The 20,280-nt window shown below is 35.4% G+C and overlaps 1 protein-coding gene and 2 long non-coding RNA genes across 4 annotated transcripts; all 3 read left to right on the forward strand.

Moving 5' to 3' along the window:
* Positions 1-2,739: 2,739 nt before the first annotated feature.
* On the forward strand, positions 2,740-3,479 carry LOC115990051. The gene is made up of 3 exons (XR_004092133.1): positions 2,740-3,103; positions 3,197-3,252; positions 3,409-3,479. It is a non-coding gene; the product is annotated as an uncharacterized LOC115990051 (long non-coding RNA).
* A 393-nt stretch (positions 3,480-3,872) lies between these two features.
* On the forward strand, positions 3,873-4,613 carry LOC115990052. Of its 2 annotated transcripts, none has more exons than XR_004092135.1 (4): positions 3,873-3,961; positions 4,144-4,241; positions 4,328-4,399; positions 4,539-4,613. It is a non-coding gene; the product is annotated as an uncharacterized LOC115990052 (long non-coding RNA). The 2 variants fall into 2 exon arrangements; XR_004092134.1 differs by having other exon boundaries at positions 4,144-4,215.
* Positions 4,614-7,270: 2,657 nt separating this feature from the next.
* Positions 7,271-14,946, forward strand: LOC115990049. The gene is made up of 5 exons (XM_031113912.1): positions 7,271-7,354; positions 7,852-7,979; positions 8,896-9,244; positions 11,810-14,811; positions 14,907-14,946. The coding sequence occupies exons 4-5, from the start codon at positions 13,641-13,643 to the stop codon at positions 14,927-14,929; spliced, it is 1,194 nt and encodes a 397-aa protein (XP_030969772.1). The 5' UTR covers positions 7,271-7,354; positions 7,852-7,979; positions 8,896-9,244; positions 11,810-13,640; the 3' UTR covers positions 14,930-14,946.
* Positions 14,947-20,280: the final 5,334 nt, after the last annotated feature.

Consider the following 20,280-nt stretch of genomic DNA (forward strand, 5'->3'; position numbering starts at 1 on the left):
TTAGCAAGAATATTTTATTAAATCCATTTTTTAGCTACAAATGAACTAGCTTTAAAAAAAATTAAAATAAGCTTCTGTGTGTGTGTATATATATTTTGTCTCATCTTTCAACAAATCAGCTTCCGGAAAATACTGCTAAACTCACTAATGGTCATGCTAAGTGTTTAACTGGTGATATTTTTGACAAGTAACTTGCTCGCTGGGCCTATTCTGGAATGGATCAAGGGCAAAGATTCTAATTAGTAAGGGTTTACATCTTAAATTCTACTTCAATTTTGCATTGACTTGTATAAACAAATAGATTTTTAAAGTTACTACCATAATATTATGAGTAATGATAGTTACACTCTCCTTATTACACACTCATCGTACACACACTGTGACATGATTGAAATTGTTTTTAAAACACAATTTCACAATTTTAGTTGAAAAAATGCCCTGAAACCCTCTGAACTTTAAGGTAATGGCCATTACACCTCCTAAACTTTTAGTTTGGCCAATTTTCTCCTTAAACTTGCCAAATAGATACTTCCCTCACTTTGCTATTAAAATTTAACAGTCAACTCACGTGGAATGCACATGAAAGAAAAAAAACACTAGAGGATCCGATTGAGAGGGAGAGGGAGAGAGAGAGAGAGAGAGAGAGCTAGGGTCCAGTTTTTTGAGAAAGAGAGAAAAAGTGAAACTGACCAAAGAGAGAGAGGATCTTTTGGAGTTGGCCACCGCCGTTTATGGATTCAATTTTTTCCTATTCTGCACAAAACTGCCTTGTGTGGATTCGTCGTCCCTCTCTGCAGATCTACCTTTATTTGTTTGTTATTTGTGCTCTCACCACTCTTCAACAATGAATGTGGTAGAATTGTTAAAGAAGATAGAGGAGAGGGGTGTGGCCATCAAGGCTTTTGGTTTATGGGAATGGTGGTATTTTGTGGTGGTGTAAAATTTTGGGTCAGTGACTAGCTTGCAAATCAGCAACTGCAAAACCTGCACTTGCCCAGTCAAATGGATCTACTCTCATTCCCTTCAGATTTATGTCCACTGTACAACACCAATTGAGGAGATGAAGTTTTGGCTATGGAGGTGGAGGTCTTCTTCTTTTGGTTTTGTCAAATAAATGTCCAAAATAATTGTGTCATTAAAATACATTAACAATGTAATTTGGAACATTCTTGGTCAATTTATCTAGAAATCTGAATTTCTATCTTTGGGATTTATTTTCCTGCCCTTTTTTGGTTACTTCTACATCTTTAGAAGTACTTACAGTTTGGTGGAGAGTTGTCAGATTTGGTGGGGGTGTGGGCTATAATCCTCTCTTTGGTCAGTTTCTCTCTCTTTCTCAACTGAACCCAGCTCCATCTCTCTTCGTACCTTTCTTCTTTCTATTTTTTCTTTCACATGATGTGAGTTTTCCGTTAAGTATTTAACGGCAAAGTGATAGAAATATCTATTTGGCAGATGTGTGAAATTCAAAGAGTAAATTGGCCAAATTAAAAGTTTAGGCGGTGTACTGACCTTTACATTAAAGTTCAAGGGGTGTGAAGTGGATGATGACCCACCCAGCTGGTGCAGCAATTTTTTTCATGTGAGGGAGAATTGCGGATTCAGTAGCTCTGGAAGATTTTTGGATTTAAACACTAGCCCAAATGACTTTGCAGCAAATAATGTATCCAAAATTGCAATGAATTATACACAAGTGCACGCCTATCTCCTCTTTCATTCACATATTATGCCAGCTGCTTAGGAAATGGAACCTATAAAGTGAAACTTCACTTTGCAGGGAGATAGTAATCAGAGGCAATAGATCTTTTTACAATCTTGGAAGGCGGATATTTGATATTTATGTTCAGGTATTCTTTTAATTGAATTAATTTGCTGCAAGAAAAGCTGGTGTTGATAAATTTTGATATTGAAAATTCTGCACCAGGGGTTGATAAAGCAGTTGTTAAGGAATATAAAGAAAATGTAACAAATAAAGTTTTGATGATTCGGTTTTATTGGGCTGGGAAAGGAACAGCAGCTGCCCCAAAGAGAGGAACATATGGTCCCCTCATATCAGCTATCTCTGTGGATCCTGGTAATTGTATTGGAGATTTAGAATCTTCTTGGTGTTTAATTTCTTCCACAGTTAGATTAGATTGATGAACTATGGAAGCATAACAACTTAGTGGACGTAAAAACCGGAAAAATCGAGAAAAAACCGGTCAAGAACCAGAAAAAATCAAGAAACGGTCCCTTTTCCAGTTCTTTGATTGGTCCGGTTTTTAAAACCATGGTCTATTTGGCCCTTATGGAAGCAGGTAGCTAGTTACATATATTTCGTCACCTTAGAAAAGTTTTGTTGGGTGAAATGCTTGTACCAACTATAAAGGTTTAGGGATAAGTCACTAGATCTTGTTGCAATAGTGATGGGAAGTTTGATATAAAGGTCTTATTTCATTTAGTTTACCCCTAATAAGACCTTGCTGAAATATATAGTCTAGAAAAATATTCTACTCCTAATAACATGTGTAAATTTTAGTATCAGTATCTAGTAAAATGTTAGGAGTGACAGAGGCAAGGCCAGCCTATATTGTTGTATGCATATTATTATGTTCTATGTAGATCTGGAAGAATTTTATTTTATTTGTAAGCTTTTCATGCCTTTGATGTCTGGGATAATGGTAAGAATTTAATTTAGTATGTATCAAATTAGTTTTGTATATGCACAGATTTCTGCTGAACATTTATGGATATTACATGCATGTATTTGCGTGTATGCATATTATTATGTTCTATGCAGATCTAGAAGAGTTTTATTTTATTTGTGAGCTTTTCATTGCCTTTGATATCTGGGATAATGGTAAGAATTTAATTTAGTATGCATCAAATTAGTTTTGTATATGCACAGATTTCTGCTGAACATTTATGGATATTACATGCATGTATTTGCGTGCAAGCATTTCTTATATTTTACAGAGATCTGGAAGGGTTGAAGAAGAGATTGAACTGCTTTAGCTCAAGCTGAAGCATATTGACGAAGGTATAGCTTTCAGTGGAAGGGGGGAAAGACAGCTAGATCTCAAGGGAAGAAGGTTCAAATAACTGTCAAACAGGAAATTTCAAGGTGGATGTTGTATCTTTTATTTTTCTGCTTTCATACTTGTTAATTGTTATATACCAAGGTGCTTACATGATTTTGATACTCTTATCAATGCAGAATACCTGGGAACTTGGCCTGGGCTTACTTGCAGCAAAAACCGAGGAACATTACAGGTAAGGTTTTCCATTCTCTGAACTTGTCTCATTGGGCACCTTGAATGTCAACTGAGCTACTTAGCAATCTGTTTAAATCTCTTAGCATGTTATCATTGATCTACTTTTCACGATAATAGTTGCCAAGACTCAATATTTTATTTCTCATGTGTATAGAGTGCTAAAGGATTATAGTCTTCCTGCATGCTTCCACCTCAACTTGTCAAACTTCCTCACCTCTAAGAAATGTAAGATCGTATTGAAATGCTTCAATTACATGTTTGATGGTAATATTCTGTAGCACTAATTTCTAGCACAATTCACAAGGTTTGATTAAAGACATTTTTTTTTTTCCAGTGCTTTTCAATTTACACCAGTCCTCCTCTAAATGTAGTGTTTTTGCATACAACTATCTCAACGGAACAATACCACTGGAATGGGCTTCAACACAATTAACTTTTATGTGAGCTTTTGTAAAATTGATATTTATTTGCTTTTATCTTAAATTAACCAGCAAGTGATGTGCAGCTCTGTTCTAGTGAAACGCTTATCAGGGGAAATTCCAAAGGAGTTGGGAAATATTACCACTCTCACATACTTGTACGTTTTGAACTTTGGTTTAACTCAATCACGTATATCTTGGACAAAGGACATTTATGGCGATTGAAGTCTTTATGAGTGGGATAAAGTTATGAAATGAAGTAGAAAGGCTTCGGTTTTCTTGTTAAATGTATTGTCATGACCTCAAAACCTGTGGAACTTTCCATCCTTTATCTGTTACATAATGGTTTTGATATCCCTGCACTCCATAGTGACCTCTTGGAGGGTTTAATCATGTTTTTTTCTATTAGGCTTTCTTAGTAATCTCAATATTTTGTTTTTTAATTTTGGTTTTTCCCCCTTTTCAAACAGGTGCCTTGAAGCAAACCAATTCTCTGGCATTGTTCCTCCTGAGCTTGGGGATTTGACCAACTTGCAGACTTTGTGAGACGCCTCAGTTCTTCATATTGGTATTCTATAATTCTTAAATTTTTTTCACTTTAAACACTTTTCTGAAGGATTTCAGTGGTTCATTGCTTCAATGTTGTAATTGCAGGATGCTCTCCTCCAATAGTTTGACAGGGAACTTGCCATTGGCTTTTGCTGGGCTGAGAAACCTAACAGATTTGTGAGAGTTTGTTATATCCTCCTCTTTTTATATATTTGCCTCTTTTTAAAGCATAAATATCCACCTCTATTTATATTTGCCTTTAAAGAATAAATATCAACTTATGCCTGGTCAAAAATCATTTTATTTCTCAATGCAGTAGGATAAATGATAACAACTTCAGAGGAATTATACTTGATTTTGTACAGAATTGGAAACAACGGACAAGATTGTGGACAAGATTGTGAGATCTTTGTTCTTTTGAAAAATACCTCAAGTTCTTTGAGTTTTAATGGTAGATGAGTCTAAATTTAGCGTATATTCTTATTCAAATTTAAATTCTTGAAGAGAAATGCACGCAAGTGGACTCGAGGGACCTATTCCACCAAATATATCTCTTCTGAATAATTTACTTCAGTTGTGAGTAATAAGCCTTCTCATATCCATCTAGTAGCTTGATATGATGTGAGTTTGTTAATCAATGGTTTTGGCTTATGGCTTGCATCCTTTATACAGGAGGATTTGTGATATGGATGGGCCAAATCAGGATATTCCTATGTTGAGAAACATGATAGGCACAGTAAGATTGTATTTTGGTACTTACATTGGCAAATGATATAAATGTTTGACATGATGGTCAATTTGATATAATTCAGTTATGTATTTTAGGGTTTTGAGAAACTGTAAGATTTCTGGGGAGATGGGCATACATCTGGACAATGAAAAATCTGGAGATGTTGTAAGTAAAGCATCTCAAGTATTGGAGCATGGTGTTTCCTTAGGTAGCAATGTTTTGAGTTATCTTTATTAAAGGTATATATGCCTTTGATTTGGATGGTATTTGAAGATACAAAGTAAACATGCTTTTATTTCAATGAACAAGAAAAATGGAGGCCATTTAAATTAGCAGAAAAACATAACTTTTCTTTCACCTATAAGGGTGGATTACTGTTTAGTATTATTTCACTTATACAATGTAGACATTTAATTGATATTTTGCATTTAATCGATGAATAAAGCTTGGGTAGATATCATTGTAGATAGTTGCCAGTATGGGTTTTCATCCTAAATTCTAGATGAATATATCATAATTTGGGTGTATATATATTTTCTAATATTTAACATGGTGTTATATATATTAATCTAGAGCCTGGACAGTGATTTATTTCAAGATTTCTTTAGGGGTTAGTTGCACATATCTCTCTCTCGCTCTCTTTGGATGATTAATTGCCATGTGCTGTGAAGAAATAACAAATTTTACTAGCGGCTTTTATTTTCATTTTGTTGCTTGTGGTTCTAGTAAAAATCAGTTGCTGGAAAAATTACTTTCCAAGTTATGTTCGTTGTTTGATATTTGGGAAGATCATTCTGATAGATAAATTTCGAGCTGGCTACAGAAGCTCAGTGGAATGAGCTTGAATTGATCTTGCATTAACATTGACAAGCCAGATTTATATTTTAAGGAATAGTGCAATATGGAAGATAGCTTAGAATGCTGATTTAGACTACATGTTTCATGTTTTCAATAATACTACTACTTTAAGGATGATATGAGTTAGCCAAAATCCTTAATTTTGATGCTAATTTAGGGAAGAAACCTAGAACGAAGGCATTGAATGACAATTAAAGTAGTTAAAATATCTAAAGGCCTTATTTCAAGGTTGTTTATGGAATATTGAAATGATTTATTTTAACAATTTTCTGTACATATCAAATTGTTTCTATTGAACTTTTTATATTAAAATACTCTTAAAAGGTACCTTTTTGTTCTTGTTCAGAATTATGCTGAGTTATGATAATTATGATTTTTGTGCAGCCAAATAGATCTTTCTTACAATAATTTGTTAGAGAGCTCTGCACATATCAAATTGTTTCCATTGAACTTTTTATATTAAAATACTCCTAAAAGGTACCTTTTTGTTCTTGTTCAGAATTATGCTGAGTTATGATAATTATGATTTTTGTGCAGCCAAATAGATCTTTCTTACAATAATTTGTTAGAGAGCTCTGCACCACCTTGCCGAAAATCTTTGTAAGTCTGCCTACTTGAGTCTTACAAACTTTTCTGTCTTTGTAACTGTTATAAGAGTGTATAGGGCAGGGGAAAAGAAGTAATTCCATCTTAATCACACATTTATATATAAATAATGGTTATGTGTGTTAGAGTAATTAATGTAAATAAACCCTAAGAACACTTGTTGAAATAACAATAACCTTTCTTGTTTTCTGAAACTAATTGCTTTTCATCATTGTGTCAAAAATTTGTTCAAAAGCTTCTCTGGAAGGGACATTTTCCCCCCTTTTTCACTTTGGTTTCTGATAACTAAACTGATGCCCTTTATCTACGTCACTAATTAAGAAGACTTCATGAGTGGTCGGATGAATCTTCATGTTCAAAAGTTGAATTATATATCTATTCAAATCAAATTATGAGGTATATGCTGGAGTCATGTCGTTGGGCCCTCTTCTTGTACTTTATTTTTAAAAATGAAGAAAAAAATTGTTAAATAATTCATCTTGTGCAAGATTACAACTTTTATTTGATAATGTATTGCTACTTCTATGTAGATTGGTATTCATTACACATAAATTGTGGTGGGAAAAAATCATTGTTGCAAATGTAGAGTATGAAGAGGATGAAGATGTAGCTGGTCCAGCAAAATTTTATTTTGTGGAGAATTGGGGATTCAGTAGCACTGGATGTTTTTGGGATGTTGACCCTACCTCAAATGACTATTTAGCAACTAATGAATCCATACTTACAATGGACAATTCCCAAATATACGCAAGTGCACGACTATCTCCTTTTTCGATCACATATTATGCCTGCTGCTTAGCGAATGGAAATTATACTGTGAAACTTCACTTTCAGAGGATTTGATTACACAAGTTCACATATTAATGTATATACACAAGTTCACAAGCAATAGATCTTCTTACAGTCTTGGGAAGTGGATATTTGATGTTTATATCCAGGTACTCTCACATTTATTTTTCTTTTTAGGTTATAGTAGAGGATTTGATTGATTGAATTTGCCACAGGAAAACTGGCATTGAAAGATTTTAATATTGAAAATGATGCCCATGAGCTTGATCAAGCAGCCATTAAGAATTTTACAGCTGTTATAATGAATAAAATTCTGATGATTTGGTTTCATTGGGCTGGGAAAGGAACAACAGCTGCCCCAAAGAGAGGGATATATGGTCCTCTTGTGTCAGCTATCTTTGTTGAATATGGTAAATGTATTGGAGTTTGATAATCTTATTATTTTCCAGCTTCTTCCATGCTTGGATTAGATTGACATACAATAAATCATAGCAATTTAATGGAAGCAGAACCACATAATTATCTACAGTTAAAATTTAAAAAGAACAACTAAAAACGAGGTTATAATGCATATAGATGGAAGACATCCAAACATTTTGTCATCTTCTTTTTAATCACTGTTCTTAGCTATTTTTCCTTTCTGTAGATTTCAGTCCCTGTTGATGGCAAAGATTGTGGTTGGAGCTGTAGTTCTGGTGCTACTCCTCATTTTTATGATTTTAGGCATTCTTTGGTGGAAGGGCTGTATGGGAGGGAGGATATCAAGGGAAAAAGGTAATCAGTTGTGAAATCTTGATATATATAAATTATAAAGGACAATATTCATCTTCTCCAACTATGGTGAGAAGTAGGGCTCATAAATTGTTGCAGTTCAATATTTTAATTTATTTTTCTATCTACTTCCATAGATGAATCAGCATTCCAAAGTACACCATGCAAAAGCAACTGAATGATTGCTGGAATATGAGCATATGACTTATCTTGGGATGATGCATGATGATTGGAGTGATTTAGTTCTAAGAATGGTGATAATTGAGCTTATGTAGTTGCTATCTTGTAAAATCAGCATAAAATGGATGACTTAAGTTAACTGTAGTTGAGTGAATATCTAATTACCTGCAAAATATCTTGGCTATTTATTTAGTTTTTCACTCCTAATAAACTTTTTGTGCAGAAATATGAAAAGAAACAAAAGACAAGATTTTGTGACAACTTTTGGGTTTGAGTTCCAGTTCATATATTTGAATAACCTCTCTCTCTTACAGCTTCAGTGTGATCAAATGCATAGTGCCTTCTAAAGGCTTTTGCTTGTCTTCTCATTCTTTAAGAAGATACCTAACTACTAAAGAGGCATGCATCTATTTAGTTAAAGATTTGTCTTGTTATACCGTAGGATGCAGCTTGACGTCTAGCTTGATGCCTTTGACATTAAGAGGATTAGACTTGCAAAGTGCAAACTGGTTTTTTTACATATAGACAAATAAAAGCTACCACTAATAAGTTCAACGCTGCAAATAAGATCAGGGAAGGTGGTTTTGGATCTGTTTACAAGGCATTTGACTACTATTTTTCTATTATAGAATGTGTGTGTTTCATCTTTTGCCTTTTATTCTCCTCCTTATCCTTGAGATTTGGAGACACATTATGAAATACATACCTAAAAATATATATTTCTGAATTCCCAATGCAGGGTCTACTATTAGATGGTACTACAATTGCAGTTGAGCAGCTTTCTTCAAAATCAAAGCAAGGAAGTCGTTATTTTGTGACTGAAATGGGAATGGTATCTGGTTTTTAACAATTTCAGGTACTGCAGGTGGCCGATTAAAATTGGATTGGCCTGCAAGGCAGAAAATATGTGCTGGCATAGCAAGAGGTCTCTTACATGAGGAATCAATACTGAAAATTGTTCATAGAGACATCAAATTTGCTAATCTATTACTTGATGGTGACTTTAATCCTAAGATCTCTGACTTTGGTTTGGGCAAGCTTTATGAAGAGGAGAATATCCACATCAGCACCAGAATTTTTGGAACCATGTGAGCTACCTTCCTTTCTTTTACTCTCTATTTACTATCTTTTGTCTTTTTTTTTTTTTCCTATTCTTTTCTTTTTCATCACCTCTGCAGATCTTGATTATGAATTCGTGTGAATAGATATTGATCTTATGGTCTCTAGTGTTGTGTTGCTGCATAGAATATGGTAGTAATTATTTCAATGAAGTTTTTGCACAAAGACAAGTACGTAAAGTACTATGAGATAAGTATTGGCCAAAGTACATTTGACACTTTAATTTGTATGTGTTTGGTATCTACATGTGATACATAACCATGCTCATAGAAACTCTTTGCAGCATGGTTTCACATCAGATAGGGTTCATGCTTTTTTATCTATAAAACAAAGTGACACCCTTTAATTTGTAGTGCTATAGATTTTCTATTCCACATTACTCATACAATATAAATTCATGTCAAGTTTCTTGTAGAAGAGAAAATTTTCAGGTTACAATGAAGCATGAGAAAAATATATAAAGTTGCCCCCTAAACGTTGCTCCTGCTTTGTGTCCGTATGCAAGAAGGAAAAACTATTTACAACATTCCTTTTTTTTTTTTTTTTTTTTTTTTTTTAACGTGCTGGCTCTGTTATAACATTCCTTGAGTAAGCTCAAATCTTAAAAAAGTACATTTTTTTGGGAAATCTTCCCAATTATCAAAGAACCACCTGTATCAACATAATAAATGATTGGGAAAAGTCTTGATTATTTTTTATTTAAAAAATTTTACTATTTGTTATTGTATACTCTTTTCTGGAAATCATTTTCCAAAATGGGGAGTAAGGCTCCCTATCAACCATCTCTCCCAAACCTCACAAAAGTGGGAACCTTGTGCACTAGATACAACCTTCTATTGCATACTCAAAAATAAGATCTTTGCTGTTTGCTCAATTGCATGGCTCATGGTCCATGTAACTGAAGCACTTTGATCTACTTTACCAAGTTTAGAAAACATAATATTTCTATTTTAATTTAGTTGTTATTTTTGCTTTTATTGTCTTGTCATAATTTGTAGTACAATGTAGTTAAACTCAATTATGGTGGCTTTGTTAATTGCATGATTGCATGTATAACCATAAATTGGATAATCTGGTTCTTGGAAACTTGATAGATATTGCACTTGCTGATTTAGAAGTTCATAGGATCATACTAGCGAACCAATTATCATAGCTTAACTTAACGTATGTCTTGGAGAGGCTATATGGCACCGGAATATGCACCATTCAGATCAGTTTTCCTTAGATGAATTTTGTATAAATTTCAGGTTGTTGAGGAGCTGTAATATCTATGGACCAATCCCTCCTAATATTTCAGAAATGAAACAACTTTAGATTTTGTATTTCTCTTGTCCTATAATTGGATAGAACCCACTTATATGACCCATATTAGAGCATTATATTTAGTTGAGTTGTAAAATATGAAAGATTAGGGTTAAGAGAGAACAAAGAGGAAGAAAAAAAAAATATAGAGAGAGAGTAGAAAAAAGGTTTGGGTTTATTCAATCAGTCCCTCACATTAGCACATTTACATTCAAGCTGGTGCATACACATCAAACATGCCCAGCTTGAAAGCAATTATTGAAAGGAGGCATGATCTAACACTTTCGTGAGAATGTCACCCATGGGGAGTGATAATTCGTTGCTGCAGCAACCAATCCTGAATATTTCATAAAAAATGACCATGCAATTCAAGACTAATCATTAATGAATATGACAAAAGAAAGTAATCCATTTAAAGTAGAAATCCAGAAGAATCCCATTTATTCATGTGGACTATCTTAAAGACCCAGACTGATGACTATGACAAACACTCGAAAATGAACTATGATGATGCTTCCTTAACTGACATGCTTCACATTCTAAAGTCTAGACTGATCACATGACCAACAATGTAAGAATGGGTAGGCCTGAGTTTGGCCAAATGAAAATTTGGCTAAAAAAGAATAAATATAAGAAAAGTTAGGCTGAAATGGGTCCTATTTGATGCGGTGTTAAAATCATAGCAATATTTATTTGCAGAAGTTCTGGCCCTTCTGGGTAGACATCACTCTTCTGTAGAGTAGCAAATAATTATATGCTTTGTAGCTTAGTTGGCCAACAATAATTTTAATCTCTACAGGCTAAACCTTGTAGTTTTAGAACTATGAATTGAAAGCATGACAGCTGACATCTATAAATGATGCCCACTTTGGCCCATTGCATCAGCTGCTATAAGATACCTATGAATGCTGCCCACTTTGGTCACATTGTTTGTATGTCATTGTCTTGACTAGATATAGAAAAATAGTGGAAAAATTATAAAGTTGTTAATAAAACCTGTTACAAGATGCACCGCCAATGATTAAATGAAAAATTTTGGAGTATCTCTACCCGTTGGTTATTAAACTATATTATCTATTTTCAATTTTTATTCTTTATTAACACCTTCTACTTGTGCACATCTGGTGTTACAAGTTTTTTGATGTTCAGCAGTACAGTCATTTTGTAAACCTTCTTCTCTGTTATGATGACATCTATATTGTCACATTCTTACAAGTTTCTCTGGCTGCTAGGGTTAGGTCTCCTCACCCACGCCGCCTGTAGAATTTCAGGATTCATGGAATGGGCAGATGGGAGCAAGTCTGGTGTGGGGACTCAACCACAAGATTAACATGTGTCAAGCAAATCTGAGAAATTGGAATTGTACCTCATTTGGTCATGTCTGTAATCTTTTATCCAAAAAACTCAGGGAGTTAAAGTTGGCTGAGGAACTAGATGGGTACCGAACCAATTCCACCTGTATCTATCAGCTTCAGGATGATATTGAAATGCTCAAGTCAAAAGAAGAGTGTATGTGGAAGCAAAGGTCCCAAAATACTTGGCTGAAAGAAGGTGATCACAACACAAGAGAATTATATTCTGGGTTTGAATGATGAAACTGGTGTTTGGGTAGAGAAGGAAGATCAGTTGGGAAATTTGGTGGAAAAATATTTTCAGGATATGTCACCACTTCAAATCCGTTGGCTTTGATGATATTCTCAATGGTATCCAGCCAATAGTGACAGCAGAGATGAATGAGGCATTGACCCGTGAGTTTAGAGCTGAGGAAGTGCAGCAAGCTCTGAAACAAATGGCTCCTCTCACTGCACCTGGACTTGACGCGATGTTGCCAATTTTCTACAAATCTTTTTGGCACATAGTGGGTGAAGATGTTACTTCCACAGTCCTTCATGCTCTAAATACAGGTACTGTCCATGAATCTCTCTTTTTGGCACATAGTGGGTGAAGATGTTACTTCCACAGTCCTTCATTCTCTGAATATAGGTACTGTCCATGAATCTCTCAACTACACTTTCATTTCCCTTATCCCCAAAATTAAGAATCCCAAGAGAGTAGCAGATTTTAGACCAATTAGTCTGTGCAATGTAATTTACAAGTTAATTGCTAAGGTGTTGGTAAACCGGATGAAATCGGTACTACCACATGTTGTTCATGATTCTCAAAATGCTTTCTTGTCTGGGATGCTTATCACTGATAATGTTCTTGTAGCATTTGAGACCTGCACTATTTAAAAAGAAAGACCCAAGGAAAATTAGGTTTCATGGCCCTTAAATTTGACATGAGTATAGCCTATGACTGGGTGGAATGGTTTTTTTTGGAAAAAATCATACGTCATTTAGGTTTATGCAGATGTACATGTTAGACTGATCATGTCTTGTCTCTCTTTAGTGTCCTATTCTGTATTGCTTAATGGTCAACTTGTAGGAAATATAAAAAACCCAATAGAGGACTCAGACAAGGTGATTAGTTGTCTTCTTACCTGTTTTTACTATGTGCTATGGGTTTGCAAGGTTTATTGAAAAAAGTTTAGGTAAATGATGATATCAAGGGGGTTTCTATTTGTCGCAATGGGCCTCGGGTTTCACACTTGTTTTTTCTAGATGATAGTGTCCTATTTTGCCGGGCAAAAGAAACGGAGTGCTAGAAAATTCTTGGAGATTTTAGAGGTCTATGAAAGAGGGTCGGGGCAGAAAATAAACAGAGATAAGACCAATATTTTCTTTAGTTCAAACACCACTCAGCATGACTTGCAGGTTCAAATCCAACATCTACTTGGTGTCCCAGCCATTTGTCAATATGAAAAATATCTGGGGCTTCTAGCTTTGGTGGGGTGAGCTAGGAAACAAAGCTTTTCTATCTCAAAGAAAGGGTTTGGAGGAAGGTTGGAAGGAAAAACATATTTCTCAACCAGGTAAGGAGGTTCTCATTAAATTAGTAATATAGGCCATACCAATCCATACCTTGAGTTGTTTCAAACTCCCCAAGGGTTTAGTGAAGGAGTTGGAAGTATTAATTCGCAAGTTTTGGTGGGGTTATAATGGAGCTAACAGAAAAATCCATTGGATGAGTTGGGAGAGGCTGTGTGAAGCAAAGTGGGTGGAATGGGTTTTAAGGAAATTGAGAAGTTTAATGATGCGTTGCTGGCTAAACAAGTGTTTTAAATGCACGAGATTTTATTCAAAAAGGCATGGTATGGCGGATAGGGAATGGTCAATTGATTCAATTGAGAGAAGATATAGATGGATCCCAATACAATGTAACACAGTTTCTGTATCGCAGCTGCCTTCAATCCAAACCGAAACTAAGGTTAGCTCTCTCATTAATTCTGATCTTGGTATCTGGAAATCGGAATTGGTAGAGCAGCTATTTTTGCCCCATGAAGCTTCTTGTATCTTGAATATTCCACTAAGCCCAAGATTACCCCCTGACAGAATTATATGGGTTCCCACCTCAACTGGTTGTTACTTGGCTAGTAGTTACAAATTACTAGTTTCTTGTGATTCCTCTAACATTGCAAGTAGCTCAAATCTAGCATCAAGTAAGCAGTTTTGGAAAGGGTTATGGAATTTGAGAGTTCCCAATAAGATTAAGCACTTTGCCTGGTGTGCATGGGGCTCCAATCTCTTTGTATGGGGCTCTTTCCAATGGGCTCACCATGCTGCCTCCGCACCCCCTGTGAATTTTGCAGAACTACTAGCTAACTTTATGCAGGTTCATGAGGAATTCAGGAAAGAAATCTTCACTCTTTGTGCGTGGTGTTTATGGAATCGTCAAAACTCCCTACCGCCTGGCCTCCCTGTGCAACCATTGTCTAGCATTAGTTCCATTGCAGGTAGAATGCTCCAAGAATATCTTGCTGTCCAAGACCCGCCCCCAGCAGCACTTTCATCCATTCCCCAGCACCAACGGCGTCCCCCTGATCTCAACAGTTACAAGGCCAATTTTGATGCAGCGGTCTTCCAAGCAACCAACACAGTGGGCATTGGTGTAATCATTAGAGCTAGCAACGAAGATGTAATTGGTGCTCTATTTATGCCAATCCCACTTTCTCAATCGGTGTCAGAATTGGAGGCTCTTGCTTGTCGACGGGCAGTGCAATTTGCGTTGGAAATTGGCCTACGAAGGGTGACATTTGAAGGTGATTTGGTGACTGTCATTAATGCAATTGTTCGTGGGTCTCCAGAATTTTTGCCGTATGGGAATGTCATTGATGACATTCGGTTTCAAGTTTCAGGTTTTCAATTTTTAGATTTTTGTCATGTTAAACGCAATTGTAATTTTGTGGCTGATACTCTAGCAAAAAAGGCTAAACATTGTGTGGGGTTGTAGGTCTGGTTGGAAGACCTACTTGAGGATATTACCCCATTAGTCTTATTTGATGTTCATTGAGTTATTTTGAATAAAGTCCCAGGCTGTTTCTAGTTTGGTTTCTTTAAAAAAAAAAAAAAAAAAAAAAAAATCAACAAACCAACCTTTTTTAAAATTTTGGTTAGTTAAATCCTTTTTTTTTTTTTTTCAACCAACTTGCCTGCAACTCAACAAATTATTCAAAAGCTGCACTAATATAACAATATTTTTGAGTACACAGTGGCTGTTTTCGGGAATATTTTTTAGGGGGTTTATTCAATTTCGTGTTGAAGAAGTTGATAATAACTTCTTTGTAAATAATATTTTCTTATCCCATCTTGATCATTAGGATAATAAGATAGATATTTTTTCATAAACCGTAATCCATGACTCAAAAGAAGGTTTTTCAAGCTAACACAAATTCTCTTAAAAGATATATTTTAGGTAAGAGATGATTTTGTGTGTGTGTGTACTAGTAAGAGAATAAAGGATAAACTAGAAGTTCATTGGCATATTGTTTCATAGTGCAATGAAAATATTAATTATTGTTGCTAATATTAAATTTTGGAAATCCTTACTATAATAAAGTTATTAATTATTGTTGTTAAGTGAACTTTTAATATTATTGCTTAGAATAGTTTAATTTATTATTTATTAGTTTCTGTCTTTACTCTTTTTAAATATTTTATTTAACAATTCAAATCAACTTTGAAAACTTATTGGTCTTTCTAATTCATTAGGAAGAATTTTTGTTATACAATCATTAAAAAAAAAAAAAAATTTGTCTTCACTCCCCACTAACCCACATATAACTTTCACTACCTCACACGTAATTGTTTTTTAGTGCTTACACTTTACTTGTCTTTATCTGGGATTAAGATCAACAAATTACTAATTTTTGTTGTTGGTCCTTTTTTTTTCTTTCTACCTTTTAGATTTTAGATAAAATTGGTTTGTTATGGAGATTCTTTTAAGGGGTTCAAATTTTTATTTTAGGGTGTTCATAACCAAAAAATTATAAAAATATTATAACTAAAAACAATTTTTCCCAAGTCAGGAGGTTCAATTGAACCCCTTGAAGTCAACGTGGCCCTGCCACTGTGAGTAGTAAGGTTGTCAAAATCGGGATCCTACATAGAATCGCGGGAGGTAGGTAGGATCGTGGATTGTAAGATCCTACATATTTTCAGATTTTACGCAAAAAACCTATTGATAATGACTTTGTTTGTTATATAATCACTTAAAATATGAATCCATTCATTTTTTTTTTTTAAAACATTGCATCATAAAATGTAATTTGCACGCACTACATCGTTCTTATGTCATTCTAATGAAACAAAATATACTTAACTTTTGACATAATGTATCTAAAAAGTTCAATACATGTTTAATTAGCAACTAAGTACCAAAATATTATCTACACATATGGAAAATGTTTTCCAAATTCTAAGTTCCAAATCCAAAATAAGTTAGGCTAGTTAACATATAAAAACTAGCTAACTACAAATTTACAATATGTAATCCAAAAGAGAATTCTCAATCTAAGGTAACTAACTGATTACAAATATGAAATCTAAAAGAGAATTCTCATTCTAAGGTTCCTCTAATCTAATCACTGTCATTATCATATTCCATTTCATCATCTAAATATTTTAGGTTTTGTTTTTGAAAACGTTAAACTTAAGTACTATAGGTTTTTTTGAGATTTTATGTTGACATAGGGGTAAATTTGGGACTTCAATTCATTATTGGGCTTCTGATAACCCATTGGGCTTGTGGGTTTAGGTGGATTATCTTACCTAAATGAATCCCACTTAAAAAAAAAAAATAAAAAAAAATAGCCAAATGGTAGGATCGGTAGGATCCCATACAATACTATGATCCTATGTGATCCTACATGATTCTACATACGATCCTACCATTTTTGCAATCTTGCTACGATTTTAAACTTTTTGGTGAGGTAGGATCGTGAAAATCATGCGATTTTACGATCCGGATCGCAATTTTGACAACCATGGTGAGTAGTAATATAGGCTATAACTTTACCATATCATTTGTCACCAATTTTAATTTATTATGACAGACATAAAGGCAGCTCCGCTTGAAGCCCTCGGGATTCAAACTCCCAAAATTGGCAAACAGGATGCTATATATAATTTTTTTTTTGACCCCTAAAATAAAAATTTAAACATCTTGACCCTAAATTTTTTAATCTCCGTTTAAATAAGCTTGAATAGGATCTTATTAATATCTTGATATTTTTAAACACAAAAAACCCAATAACAAACTAATTTGATCTAAAATTTGAAAAAAAATATAATAAAATAAAAAGCTTAAAAACAAAAATAGAGATTTGTTCATTTTAAACTTTAGAAAAAGCCCATTAAGATCTTAAAAAAATTGAAATAAATCAATCAAATGGGAGGCAATGTACATTGAAAGAGATGTAACTCATACGATCGATAATGAAGATATTATGCAATGATTTCAAAATATGAAACCTTAAAGAAGACAATTGTAAAACTTATATTTGGGTTTTTGCCTTTTTTTTGTTGTTTTTTTATATTTTATATTGATATATTCTAGTTTTTTTTTTTTTTTTTTTTGAGAAACCAGACTATCAGTAGCCTAGGCTTTTATTCCACGAGAAAACAACTCAATGAATGTCAAAAACTACAAGAGGAGCAATGTCCTCAAGCATGAAATCAGTCCATATCCGAGTCTCCCTACAGTTCTTGGTTTTTTTGGCTAGTGCATCTGCTACAACGTTGCAGTGCCTAGTATTAAAAATAAATTAAAAAGAAGAAAGAGTAGCAACTTGGGTTCGGATATCCTCGAGAATGTGGCCATAAGTCAAGTGATCTACGTTGTCCTGATTAAGAGCTTGGATCACCTGGAGGGAGTCACCCTCAAAGACAACATCTTGAAGGCCTAGCTCCACTGCAAACAATACCGCTTGGCGACAAGCAACAGCTTCTTACTCCACAATTGATTGAGCTACAGGAACTGACGTGGATAATGCTCCAATAGCCTCACCACACCAATCCCGGACGATCACACATATCCCTACTTGGTTACAAGACTTGAAGACCTTAGCATCAAAATTAACTTTGAACTTATTTTCATTAGGTGGCTGCCATTGCTAAGGCAAATGAGGGCCCGTAGTAGCTGGTGTCTGATCTAGGACGTCCAGAAATTCTTGAAGGTAACTTCTGGCTAAAGAGCTTATACGGATGAGGGGCTGGACTTGAAGGTTAAGTCTCAGAGCATTGCGTCGGTTCCACAGCATCTAGGCAATGATGACGAAGATCTTGGCTCTGTACTCTTCCTTGATTTGCATGTATCGGTGAAGAAGTTCTTGAAAGCTCAACGCGTGGGCATTAGCAAAGGGCGGGGACCAAGAAAGTGAGCTCCAGGCTAGTTCAAGTTTCGTGCAAGACCATAGGGCGTGGTGGGTGTCCTCGGGCTGAGCTTGACAGGCGCTGTAAACCTCTGTGGTAGCAATATGTCTCCGAACCAAGTTAGTCATTGTGGGCAGGGTATCGTTGCATGCACGCTAGGAGAAGTGCTTGAGCTTGTTTGGCACTTTAAGCTACCATAAATTTCTCCAGAACAGCCTCTGATTCTCAGACGATGATGTACCTGCAAGGTTAGTAGAATTACGAGAAATAAGAAGCTTGTATGCACTCTTTGTTGTGAACATACCCGAAGAAGTGAGGCCCCATATAATTTTGTTAGGAGGTAGTCTTATGCTCAGGGGCATGTCGCAAATGATAGTGGCTTCATGGGGTAGGAAAATCTGATTCACCAAGGTCGAATTCCACCCCCTCAACTTTGGGTTAATTAGGGAGCTCACCTTAGTTTCTGGTGCAACTAAGGGAAGAGATGAGATGACTGACCTGTTGGATTGAATCGGCAGCCACTTATCCTCCCTTATTCTTACGGATTGCCCAATCCTCCAAACCATCCCTTCCCGAATCACATCCCTAGCACCTATAATGCTCTTCCATGCATAGGACCCCAAAGTAGAATCCTTAGCTTCAAGGATTGAACAATCCAGAAAAAATCTAGCTTTGAACACTCTATGGCATAAAGAATCTAGATTATTAATCATACACCAAACCTGCTTGGCCAACAAAGAATCATTAAATTTTCAATGTCTTTAAATCCCATCCCTCCCTTCTCCTTATCTTCGCACAATCTTTCCCATTTAACCTAGTGTACTTTTTTACTATCTCCGCCGTACCCCCACCAGAATTTTCGAATGAGAGTTTCCAGTTCCTTGATCAGACCTTTAGGGAGCTTGAAACAGCTCATAGTGTAGGTAGGTATCGCTTGGATGACCGCTTTGATAAGCACCTCTCTACCAGCCTGTGAAAGGAACTTCTCCTTCCAACCTTGTAATTTTCTCCAAACTCTTTCTTTGATGTAGACAAAGCTTTGTTTTTTGGCATGCCCCACCAATGCTGGAAAACCCAGATATTTTTCATACTGACAAATAGCTGGCACTCTTAAAAGTTGTTGAATCTGATTCTGCATGTCTCGATGGGTGTTTGCACTAAAGAAAATATTTGTTGCTCGGAGCCTTTTTCTCCTTATCTCTATTTATTTTTTGCTCGGAGCCTTTTTCATAGATTGAGAGTAAATCAAGGACCCTTTGACATTCCTCCACTTTAGCCCGACAAAAGAGTACACTGTCATCTGTAAAAAATAAATGAGATACCCGTGGGCCATTTCTACAAATAGATACACCTCTGATGTCACCATTAGTTTCAGCCTTTTTGATAAGTCCTTGTAAACCCATAGGACAAAGGAGGAACAAGTAGGGTAATAAAGGGTCATCCTGTCTAAGGCCCCTTGTAGGTTTAATGTTACCCACAGGTTGGCCATTAAGGAGGACAGAATAGGAGACTATACTCATGCAGGAAGATATAAGGGAGACCAACTTTTTTGGGAAGCCTAAATGCTCCATGACTTTCACCAAAAAAACCCATTCCACCCGGTCATAAGCCTTGCTCATATCCAACTTTAGAGCCATAAATCCCAATTTGCCTTGGGTTTTTCTTTTAAGGTAATGCAAGGTTTCAAATGCCACAAGGACATTATTAGTGATAAGTCTACCCGAGAGAAAAGCACTTTGAGAGTTGAAGATGGTAAGATTTAGTCTGGTGGGCCTATCTTAATGGGCCTGACGGATAGGTACTGTTTGGTCTGTGTAAAGCGGGACCCACGCTCCCTAAAGGCCCATCATGGACAGACATAGTAAGGGCCCATAGCCCGAAATCTCTATTGCCTGGAAAAGCCTTAAGATCCAATAAGGGAAATGGTATCAGAGTCCCACATTGGAAAGCTCTGG

The sequence above is a fragment of the Quercus lobata genome, chromosome 5, assembly GCF_001633185.2.
Source record: "Quercus lobata isolate SW786 chromosome 5, ValleyOak3.0 Primary Assembly, whole genome shotgun sequence".
Classification (NCBI taxonomy): Eukaryota; Viridiplantae; Streptophyta; class Magnoliopsida; order Fagales; family Fagaceae; genus Quercus; species Quercus lobata.

Coding starts and splice junctions, on each gene's coding strand:
- LOC115990049 (XM_031113912.1), top strand. CDS start 13,641: ATGAGTTGGGAGAGGCTGTGTGAAGCAAAGTGGGTGGAATGGGTTTTA. Junction 14,812..14,906: donor CATTCGGTTTCAAGTTTCAG/GTTTTCAATTTT, acceptor GTGGGGTTGTAG/GTCTGGTTGGAAGACCTACT.